At 38.8% G+C, this 11,960-nt stretch overlaps 1 protein-coding gene across 1 annotated transcript in view; it reads right to left on the reverse strand.

Moving 5' to 3' along the window:
- LOC109545389 (protein gooseberry) overlaps window positions 1-11,546 on the reverse strand; it is an 11,949-nt gene extending 403 nt beyond the window's left edge. Inside the window, exons 1-6 of the mRNA XM_019916056.2 lie at window positions 11,372-11,546; window positions 6,985-7,226; window positions 6,588-6,699; window positions 3,180-3,369; window positions 2,982-3,128; window positions 2,508-2,926 (exon numbers count right to left, since the gene is read on the reverse strand). Of these exons, the coding sequence (XP_019771615.2) occupies window positions 2,650-2,926; window positions 2,982-3,128; window positions 3,180-3,369; window positions 6,588-6,699; window positions 6,985-7,226; window positions 11,372-11,519 (1,116 nt within the window). The 5' untranslated portion in view covers window positions 11,520-11,546 and the 3' untranslated portion in view covers window positions 2,508-2,649. The remainder of the gene's footprint in view (window positions 1-2,507; window positions 2,927-2,981; window positions 3,129-3,179; window positions 3,370-6,587; window positions 6,700-6,984; window positions 7,227-11,371) is intronic.
- Between the last annotated feature and the right edge of the window lie 414 nt (window positions 11,547-11,960).

Raw genomic sequence — 11,960 nt, forward strand, 5'->3', positions numbered from 1 at the left:
ACGCTACACATTAAAACTGATGATGGTGGAAAACACCGAAACGTTTTTTTAAATTGATAAATGAACAATAAATGACTGAAGAACCCAGGATTTGATTTTAATTTTGGAATTGAAACACAGTCAGGAAAGTACGTAAAATTAGACGTGCTTCTTTGCAGGTGCTGGAAAGTGCTTTAAGGTGCAAGAGTCGTCTACTAAAATAGACAGACAGAGAATATTAAATTTTCCCAGCATGTTGACCAACGGCCGGTTATTACTGAAGCTCTAGCGTAATTAGAGTCGACCGATAGTCCGCAATTAATCAATGGCGAATAAATAATAATTCATTCCGGTAGCTCGAGAAGCAGTTTTTAGCCGTAAGTAAAGAGCGGCCGATCGGGCATTAAGATGGTACCGTGTAATTTTGTTTAGCACGATTTTCAATGATTGCGTACCGTGGTAGTACCGGGTATCGGCCAGGATTTATTTCAATGACCAGACCGGTCCAAACTGTTTCAGGACGGGTATCAGCAGAAGTTTGAAAACTCTGATTTTGGCTTCAAAAAAATCAATTTTCTAGGGTTTTTCAAGAATCTCAGTCCTGAAGCTGTTCTGCATAGAGGAGCGAAATCTGGCATGGACTTCTGAGGTTGCGTGCCGCTTATATCAGGGCCAAAAGGCCCGGAAAAACACTTTTAGAGCTTTTTAACACAAGTTTTGGCACTAGTAAAAGCAAACTCATGAAAAAAATTGTTAAGTACAATAAATCCGTTCCTGCGCGGTAATTGAGGCCTTGGTGTATACTGGGTGTAATTAATATCGCCTGGACTTTAATGAAAGATCTCCCGTTCACATCGGCAGCTTTGGCTCAATAATTTCGCCCAATTAATTATTTAATGAGCGTGAATAACTCTGTTTGATTATTTGCTGCATAATTCACTTTCGTGTGAGCTGTTTCAAGCCATATTATTTACTGTAAGGATTTTATTTGCCCGTAAGTAATGTGCCGAGCTCGCGATTAGCGGTTTTTCTACATTTTAGTCTAGTTTTGTACACTACAGAGTTTTTTTTATTTGTTTTGGCACGATTGTGCATTCAAATCGACCGAATTTTCAACGAGTTTTAGCACTTTACTCTACGGAATATTCTATGTTCTAAAAGAAACCGATTGTCCACCTTCAACGGATAAAAAAGCCGATTATTTTTTCCGCAAAAAAATAGAATATATATGTGTTTTGCGACTTATAGTTGAAACCTCCTGTACCGAGTTATACAAACAATATCATTCCAAAAGTATCTGAGTCCCAAAACTTCTTTTTTCATAAGTTACACCCATGTGTTCAAAACTGTACTTTTCGCCGAAGACCTCGTACGGTTGTAACTACCTGAATTTGTATCACGACCTCGTAGATTTGACATCTTAAGAACTGTTTGGCCTTCAAAACAGAGTTGATGAGAAATTCCGCTGCGAAATAGAGACGATTTTGAGAAATTTCTTGTGCAAATTAGTTTGATCGGCCATTCGTTTTCCAATGTCCAGTCATGTTGGCAAAGTTTCACCAAGGAAATATAGATATGGCAGTAGAGCGCTAAAACGCGGAGAATAAAGAGCAGAGGTGACATTATTGAGTCGTTTCAAGGGATTTAACTGTTTAAGGCCGAAAGTTAAAAAAACGACCTTAGTAACAACAATAGGCATTATTCGTCAAGTTTTAAAATATGTTTCTGACAAATTCCAACCACCACTGCTGAACACTTCCAATAAACCAACTCGAATAAATATCTTTCTCGTCCTTCTTAAAGAAAGTAATAGTTTTTTACTTATTAGAGCTACTGTTATATCATTAAAAATGGAATTTATGATCACCAGAGAATGAGCTACCTTGCTCATTTTGCTTCCGAGAAATGAGCAAAAACCGTACAGAAAACATGAAATTTTGGCGTCATCTTGCAGTGAAGTGCCTGATATTCAAATTTCGCTTTCTGGGTTAAAACTTCGCGAAGTTCCTCACTGAAGTTGTCAGGACTGAATCTAATGCTCAATTAGATCCAACAATGCCAAAACGTGAAAAAATCTGTGGCTCAAATAGTTCTTTTTGCTCAAAATGTTCTATTAGGAACTTCGAAAAAAGCGCATCATGTTCGCGTCGATATTGCAAGTCAAAAAACACGTAAATCTAAAACCGCACTTTTTGGGAAAACTGCCAACATTTCCTTATCGGTGGCGCACTCTCTACAAAGGCCATTTAGTTCTCTCTGGAAGGATGTAAAAATGAGCGTTTTTGCTCATTTTGCTGCCACAAACACTAATAATGTCGATTAATAAGCCATTTTACGTAGGCAACGAGAAGGGAAAACATCTGGGGTCGATCACAATTTAAGAAATGTTTTATTTCATGTGACTCATGCTTAAATAAATACCAATACAAGCTGCATAGTCGCGCTCATCACTAAGACTGATACTCGCAAAAGCATTAATCGATTAAGTGATTACGTCCTGATTTAAAAGTTTTGATATAAACACTTACTGGTAATTCTCGAATATTAGAGAAAACTGGGGAAAGATGGATTTCCGCTGCGCATAGCAAACCAGACAGAAGTCTGATCAGCGGCCCAAAAAGCATGCTGATTCAGTACCATTTGAGCCGCAATTTTGAACAATCGCTAGAATCAGCCCAGTCCATCCATGCTGTAGGAGCCTTGCTGTAGACCAGTCATGGTGCAGGTAGGAGCAATGGTTGGATAGGAGTGATATGTAGGTGCTGCGTAACATGCGTTTTGCGGACCAATCGGAAGAGCCGTGGATATTGTGGAGTTGGAGAGATTTGGATGCGAGCTATTTGGTGTTTGGTATTGAATGTCGTACATTGGAAACTGTGGATTGGAAAGTGGAGAGTTTGACCATTGCCATTGCATCATGGCAGTTTTGCTCGGTGTGGAAGCAACACTGGAATTACAGAAGAATATCAGCTTCGTACCAGTTTCGAAGGAGTTTCACTTACGGCAAATAGTCATTATGACCCGCCGCCCATAGATTGGAGTATTTATTTTGGAAGTTGACATTTGGAGCTCCACATTGGGCTGGGAGAGTCTGCTGGTTCCATTGCTTGCGAAACCTGGCTCGCCGATTAGAGAACCAAACTTGCACCCTGGAAGGAGATTTTGCATTCGCGGACACTCCAGTTGGTGTTTGCAGTTACCTGGCTTCGGTCAAGCGAGTTTTCCCGGCTAACTCGTCCCTTTTGTAGACATCAGGGTACTGATTCTTAGCAAAAACCGCTTCGAGCGACTCCAGCTGACCGGGTGTAAACACTGTGCGTGTTCGTCGCTTCTTCAGCGGAAGATCACAGCATGGTCCAAGATGACCATCTTGGTCCGACTCAGATGTACCTGAATCAGATGTTAGAGGTTGCATATGGGCGAAATTTTCGTCGTCGATTCGGGGGCAAAGTTGCGCACTTTGATGCTTAACAAAATAGTCAAAGAAATCCGAAGTTTGCGCGAATTCTTTAATATTTTTCCGAACCTCTGAGGAGATATTTAAAATAGTTGCTCGTCTAAGGAAACCCGGCGGTTGGCTACTAAAAGGCTCGAAACAACAAATTAACATAAAAACAGTACTTTAACAGATTACGCGCTGAATTAATTTGTGTTTGTCTATTCATTACCAGTTAAAGCTAATAGCAGATCATTAGTTACAAATACATAACGCATTAGAAAACGCGCGGAAGCGTACACATTTAGTTTAATAAATTACGCATCATAAAAAAATGTAAATTAATTTCAAGGGGGCATTATAAAGGTTTAAACTTGATTTATTCCACGCTTTGAAGATGCGGCTCCAATCGAATGGTAATGACGATTAATTTACTTAAACTGAGCTGTGTTTTCTCGTGTATTATATTCCTAGATTTTTTCTCTAATAGAAACTTTATTGGAATTTGAGGATTATGCTAAACAGTCAATTATCATAATCCACTCGGTGCCGGCGGGTGCACAAAAAAAATCTAATCTTATTAGAGAATATTTTATTGCCAAAAAAACATAATGCTAAATTATTGGCATCTGCGTTGCAATAAATTTAAAAAAATTGAAACAATGTCGGCCAGCGCCTCCGCATCGCCCCGTTTTTGCCGAGTCCTGCCAACAGCGTAATTGAGCAGTAGAGGAGTATCGGTTGTTGCGGAGTCTATAGTTCATTGCGCGGCGAGTTCAACTTAAGAAAATAATAATATAGTATGTGCTAGCCATTCTTTCCATTTAGTTCTCTCTCAGCGATGTAACAATTAAGGCTGTAGCTTAATATGTCCCCGAGAAATGAGTAAAAACGTGGCGAAAAACATGAAATTTTGGCCTGATCTTATATCTGATATTCATATTTCGCTTTTTGTGGCAAAACTATCAGAATTTCCTCACGCACATTGCTATAACTGAGTCGAGGTTTGAATTCTTTGTCGAATGATAAAAAACGTGGAAAATGGCAGCGTCATGTTTGAGAGGATTTTTCAATGCAAAAAAACGCACAAAAATTAACATTTCTTAACAGAAATTCAGACTTTTTTGAAAAAACTGCCAACATTAGCAGCAAAAACGTGATGGAACACATGAAATTTTGGCCTGATTTTGCACCTAAATGTCTGATATTCAAATCTCAATTACTGGAACCAGCTTATTAAAAGACACGCTGGAATCAGCAGTTTATAAAGCGCTTAGAGTGAGTTCCAGACGCCGGAAGTAATGCCTAAAATCCCTCAAAATTCAGCGGATTGTTGTTTTTTGGAAAAAGCTCGGTTGCGTCAATTTTCAATTGTAAATGCGATTTTTTATATCGACTTTATTTATACCAATTGGCCCAGAACGAAGTTACCACAATCAATTGATTTTTTCTAATGAAAGCATCAGCAAAAGCTCTAGTTAACTCTTCAGATTGCTGTATATCTGGAAGAACAAACTTTCTGATTTATAAGAATCCGCAAAGATTCGAGTAAATTTCAGACGATTCTAGGATTCAAATCGAGAATGAAAGTGGCAGCGGAAATCGGGCATGAAAAACCATCTATGGCAGCCACCAGTAGCTGTTAAAATTGATGATAATAAAAATCAATCACTGCACTAAAACGTGTTAATGATAAAATGATCCGTCATTATCTTCTGAATGTACCTCGAATTTGACTAGTCATTGTCGGCCTCTTGTGAGGTCCTGATTACCTTACCATTTCGAATTTTCTGTCGATTTTAACGCTGAATAGCTTTCGAGTTTTTACCAAATTTTGTACAGGTCGCACTCTGATGATGTCGGTTTTTACGGTAGTTGATTTATGTGAGGCATTTTTTCTTCGGTAAGCAAATATGCTCAGATCGAACGCTTAATGGGTTTTTCGGTTAAACAGCTTTTGGTTGCCGTTGAAATAAATAACTACGGTTTTCTAAGAAGTACTTTTGGCAAATTCCAATTTTTGTCCAGCCACCAATTTTTTGCCTGGACGAAACGAACGTTCACCGACCGTTGATCGTTGATGTCCTGAGGGGCGACTACATTATAATAATTTTTGGCAAATTGCTGCATTTCAATGACCCAGTTTTGCCCTAAAAAGGGCCTGAATTTCCGATCGCCGCTTGTATTATAATGCAATGACCTTTAGAATCGACCAATTTTTTTTTTAATATGCCTTTAGTGAGTTCCCTTGAATAATCAAAGGCATTCTTTTAAGAGAAAATGTGCCATGTAATTTTCCACGAATGTTGAATAGAAAAAATAATCGTCCTCTGGGGAGTGAGTGAGTTTTCACCGTCAAGGAAATTGAACAATGCAGATAATGGCAACATTTGCCTCTTAAGGAAGCTAATGATCAGAGGACAAACATTAACACCATACAGTAGTAAGTTCGAAGAGAAATCGCTCTGTCAAGGAGCAAAGCAACTAATGATTTTGTGACGGTTTCTGGGGAACCAGTCCCCGAAGGGACAATTAAAAGCGTATCGTGAGAAGAGAAGATTTTTTCCGATGCCGCATATAAAACAAATAAACCTAAAACGCCCTAATGGGCGGCGAAACAACTGTAAAAGTTTACCCTAAAAACTAAATTACTATTTGTCGTACGATTGTCATGGCCAAATTGATTGAATTTGTAATGCTTTGAGAAAAAATTCGAACTTATGGTCCAGTGGACAGAGGTTTCATCGGGGTTTTTTTTTTCACCGCTGAGCTCTACATAAAAACTTTTCGTCACTCATTGACTTGAATTTTGATTATATGGGGGTTGACTTGTTTTCAAGGTTCTTAAAGATTTGTCGGTTTTGAGACGGATACATCGAAAACYAGGGGGTTTTTAGGCCGTCGTACAATTGAATTTCTTACGCTTACATCGCGATCAAGCAAACCACCTCTGAAGATGCAAGCCACTCGTGCTTGCGAAACGTCAGGAATAAATTCAATTGTACGACGGCCTGAAAACCCGAAAAACCCACTAGTTTCAAGGAATGGACTCAAAAGGTTATCTCTTTGGAGACATTTAAGTTTTGGTCTTGATCTTAAAAGTCTTGTGAGCCGTTCTTTGAGATTAACTGAAATAAATTATTATGAATGATAAGTGAAAAAAGGGACTTACCAACACCTGTGTCAGGCGAATGCGTTTTTCCCTCCGCACCTTCTGGTTTGCCTTCTAGTAAGCCATACACATAACTAACGGATGACGATGAGTTCTCTTTGCATGTTCCATTCTGCAAACAAGAATATAATTGATTCGGCTTCTTGGCCATGCAAATTGGTAAAAAATGGCTGTTGCGGTGCTTGCAACAGATAGCGACAGAAGAAAAACACTATTGTTCTTGGGCCAACGTTTCAGCAATATTTTGGGCATCCTCCGGGAGTATGAATTTAGTGTCTTTCTGTCATGGACAGCACAGCATCTTTTACCAATTATTGAAACACCTGCTTTGGATTTTTGAAAGACTCTCAGTCACTCTGTGTGTGTAAGGATCTTCCAAATATTATTCAATACATACCTCCATTTTGGCCGTTGTCTTGCCCGATTTGGATCCACCAATTACTCCAGGTTGCAAGCTTCCAGTCTCTTGATATCTATTTAGGATCTTCGAGACGCATCCATGTGAAACACGAAGTGCTTTAGAAATTTTGCATGGTCTGACGCCCGTTTTAGCCAGTTGCAGGATCTTTGCACGTTTTTCCAGCGAAAGTGGCCGACCATTGACGAAAATGCCACCCAATTGATTAACCCTCTGTTGACCTGGAATAAAGACAGGCAGTATACCCACGCATCAAATTTCCTGAAGAACTTCTAGCCGGAGCAAAAAACCCTGATTTATTTGCGTGGAAGCGTTCACAAAGCAACCGAATGGACCACATTGTACCAAGCGGTCATAATGGCACGTTTAAGCAAAACATAAATTCGGGCAATGCGAGTGTGCCGCGAAGACCGACACCAAAACATCCGAGTATCGGCAGCGTGGAAGAACCAAGAAGAAAGAAGAAGAGATGTGAGAGGTGGGCGTGAGGACATTTAACGAAATGAAAAGTCGGCCTGGACGGGCGGCGACTTTGATCTCACTAATGTCTGTTTTCATCAGGGAACGTTGCATACTTGATTTCGGACCTTTTGGGGTCGGTCAGTGTGATTAGGTCAACGAGGCTCAAGCTTTGGAATGGTTGCCATTTAAATCAATTTTTTATGCAAAAATTTACAGCTTCTGCTGAGAAAATCTAGCGTTCTGTCGCTATGAAGTTGATAAAGTCTAGCTAACGCCTTTGGCTTTTGCCCAGTTTCCAAATTTCCTAAAAAATTATCAGCTCACTTAAATCTCTTGCAAGGTTCTGCAAAGGAGCAACAACAGTGTTTCACTCTAAACATTCTAACTCAGTTGGTGGTTTCTTTGAATAATTTGAAGAACCAGATGGGCAGGTTTCTGACAAAGACTTTGACTGTACAAATTTTGACTGAGTAGAATGATTTGTAATTAAAAACACTCGAACAAATCGCTGTCTTTTGCACTGATATGAAATCAATGTTCTGTCGAAATAACTCAGAACCAACTGGTTTCTCACGCTTCATCTTTCATTGTTACTGCAGGAAATTTTCAGCCGGTTCATGTAAATTCGCTAATTAACAAGACCAGCTTAGCCGCATAAACAGATGCACAAAGAAGTAGTAAAGGTGTAAATTCTTGGCTCAAATTAGCATAAAGTTATTGTATTACACGTTTTAATTGGCTGCCCATAAGTACCATTCGACGAAGCCATAATGGTTCAAGGTTGTTGGAGTTGCCGCAAAGCGAAACGACCAACCTTTTACCATTAAATCGCTTAAAAATAGACACAGTTTGGAATTATTTTATGGTTCTGGAAAGTGCGGCTTTAGAATACATGTGAGGTAAACAGTGGCTTGATATGAAACCCATTTAAAACACACAAAAAAACGGGGCGCTTCGGGTGATTTTTACATGTAGCTTTTGATTACCTGATGAACTTTACAAGTTTCAATTCAATATTACGTTGTAATGCTTTGGGAAATTATTTAATTCTCCCAGTCCCCAAGTCAACTAAGCAATACTAAGACCAACAACCTGATGACCGAAAAATTAGTAATCACTATAAAAACGAAATTACTGCATCAGCTGCTGCAACCAGTAATTTCACGGATTTTTTCTAAAGCGTTTTTTTCGTTATAGGAACATGCAATGTAAGATTTTAGCCAATTCGTCAGCATTCGTATTGCTGAAGACGGCATTGCGTTATACGCTTTTGGTTTTTCCTTTTATCTATGAATGGAAATTTATTTTAGCGTTTTATAACGTTGTAAGTTCGGAAAAATTTTACATACATTTTGCAAGAGGTGATTATTTCTGGGAACCCACAGTTTTATGCGTTTTAGCCGAAGACAAGGAAAAACAGTGGACAATTTTTATCATAACAATAAATAGAAGCTGACCTACTAACTTAAGTTTTTCGGACAGTGGTCGAAGAATTTGGCCTTAGCGTTTCCCTAGCATGCATGGCTGGCATCTTCAGAAGCGTCTCCACTGAAATGTAACAGCGTTCAATCAAAACACCCTGTATGTATTATTGTTTTATAATTGATAACCGGCAGGTTCAGTAAAACACATATCAGTAAAACGATAGAATCGATGTCTAGACTCTTTAGAGGTGATTTTTGTCAAAGATTGCCCCGCTCAAAACTAAAATATTTTAAGCTGTGAAGGTGCCAAGTTCGAACCTAACCGCTCTCTGTTCATCTGGCGTCTCTTACAGAATATTATAAGTGCGAGTGAAAGGTCCGATGCCAGCTACGTTCTTGAATGGATAATTCAGTTTCATTTAATTGATCTGAAGCAGAGTCTGAAGCAACCAAAATGAATACACCGTTGAGGATAGTAGCAATGAGTGGTAGAGGAACGTCGTTCTCTCTAAAACGTGAGATTCTCTTGAATTTAACACATCAGAAGTTTCTCAATAAAAAAAATGCGAATGAGACATTTCGTGTTTTTATTTCACTTTGTTTCTCAGCTTGGGTTTTCGTTCCTCCTTAAGACTCACCGGTTTAATACGTTTTCAAAGAAGTCACATACAAAGTCGTCCCGAAAGACATCTAATAACCCATCAAAGCCGATTCGTTTAAAGAATCTGGCCAACAAATCCTCATTAAAACTGATCCCATGTTTTATAATACTGGGACGTTTTTAAAAGGAAGAAAACGATTGAGGCCTTAAGGCGGACAGCTCGAGTATTGCCGAATACAATGTGAATATTTTTTCGGAACAGCTTTGGCTGCGACTTTCGTTTTTATTATAATGAGTTAATAAAATGTGGTATGCGCGACACCAGAACTTTTGAAGACTTTTGGTGTATGGACGAGTTTTTCTTTCATTCACTTGCTGCCAAATGAATAACGAGACAAAGCTTGAGGCGATAACAATTTATAAGCAAATGATCGCGATTACCAGAGGATATTAACTAGCGTCTTGACATGAAAATCGCCTCTGAAGACTGATTAGTTTGGATCAGATAGGCTACCAACTTGTAGAACGTGTAAAATCTCGCCCCGGCTCTTTTATGGGTCCAAAGCCGCTTCGTCAGAAACAAGAAAAGAAATCCAAAAGCTTCCATCCGATGTCGGATGATGTATAATGTTATCTCAGCCGGCTTATGTCAAAAATGCTGAGATAAAGATCGGGAACTGGCGGTGTCCGTTACAAGATTCAGCCTACACATGCCCAGAGTGTCGCTTAATTCATGTGAAATTCAACTTGAATCTGTATTATTAACTTATCAGATCATCTTCGAGCTGATATAAATGATTTTAAATATGCATGATGTGGTTTGGGAAAAATTGCCGCTTACGCTACGACAAGTTTCCAGATTGCCGTCGAGATCACAACAGCACCAGCAAAAAATCGAACGAAATTAACACCCTTTGGTATGCTAAACAGCCAATTAAAGAGCAAATTCCCCCTTAAAAATTTCAAAATTTCGTTTTTTTTTTACTTCTAAACATCTGTGCTGGTTGATCTATTTCAGTGCTCTGTGTTAAATTTTACATTGCACAGGTTGCAAAGTTATGATCTTCGGAATTTCACACCTCCTGTGTGAAGCTTTCAGGTCATCCTTGTGTTTTGCCGGTAATTTTCCGGAGCATAAAGTTATGGTTTTATTATGGTTACTTGATTAAAATTGACTCTTCACTTCAAAGATTTACAGAAGACAATGCATGCAAAACATTTGCTATGGCCAAATGTGGATGAATGGAAGCCTGCCGGGGCATTTTTCTGTGTTTATCAATGAGTGAAGACCGTTTAAAGTCACCACAGCACCACACTTAATTACACAGATTTAAGGCACCAGTTTGGTACTTGAAGTGTAAAATTAAATCCGTGTAATATCCATGTAAGTTGATGTTCCCCGGTTTTCGGGAAATATGGCGCATAATTTTCCAGTTTATCTTACATTTGCTTCTGTTATTACAATATAGAAGATTATAGAAGGCCTTATTTTAAGCCAAGTTGGGTTGGGAAAACTTCGTTTTCGAGGGCTTAAAAGTGTCGGATTTTGTATAGTTTTCCGCACACAGCTTTGTAGTTCCTGTGGCGATTTATTTAAAGTTTGGAACAATTTTAGACGGAATTACACGACTTGCTCGTTTTTGACCATTCAGATATATTTATGGTGCGCCACTGCTTCCTGGTGTGCAATTATTTGAAATTCGTGCTCAATTTTCAAACTTTTTTGATTGAAATATAGTTATTTCCTGCGTTAAAATCTTAGGGCCTACAATAGAAAGGAAAACAGATTTTTATCAGTTTTTTTTTGCTCAAAGTTGCTCTTTGACATTTGACAATTGACATTTCACCACGAGCCGCCACTGACAATATAAATATTTACCTTGGGGGTATAACTGCACTGCATTTTCATTGACAAAGAGGTCCATTTTCAGAAACTTGAACAAAAAGATGCTCCAACTGTCTGATTTATGCCGAGTTAACCAACTCGATTTCCACTGCCGCAAGTATGCGCACACAAACTCGTTCATTCGGAAAAATTTACAAACAAGACTGATACTGGCCAAGACCAACTAGTTGCCCATGGTTAAGGAGTGGTATAAAATCATACGCTAACGGAACCGCAGCTCACCAGTAACGATTGGCTCCAATGTTCTGTAGGTGGGGCCTCCCATTTTTAAACAATTTGGCTGCACTATAGGCAGAAGACCACCCGTATTATTACACGAATTTCCGCGCATTTTTTACAGTGAATTACAGAAAATTTACTTCTTGTAGTTGATTCAAACTTGAAAAACTGAATAGATGCTATTCTCTAGAATTGTACGTACTTTCCTGACTGTGTTTCAATTCCAAAATTAAAATCAAATCCTGGGTTCTTCAGTCATTTATTGTTCATTTATCAATTTAAAAAAACGTTTCGGTGTTTTCCACCATCATCAGTTTTAATGTGTAGCGTTGTTGCTACTTTA

This window comes from Dendroctonus ponderosae, unplaced genomic scaffold, assembly GCF_020466585.1.
Source record: "Dendroctonus ponderosae isolate FM_Combo_2020 unplaced genomic scaffold, Dpon_F_20191213v2 Dpon_F_20191213_2, whole genome shotgun sequence".
Lineage (NCBI taxonomy): Eukaryota > Metazoa > Arthropoda > Insecta > Coleoptera > Curculionidae > Dendroctonus > Dendroctonus ponderosae.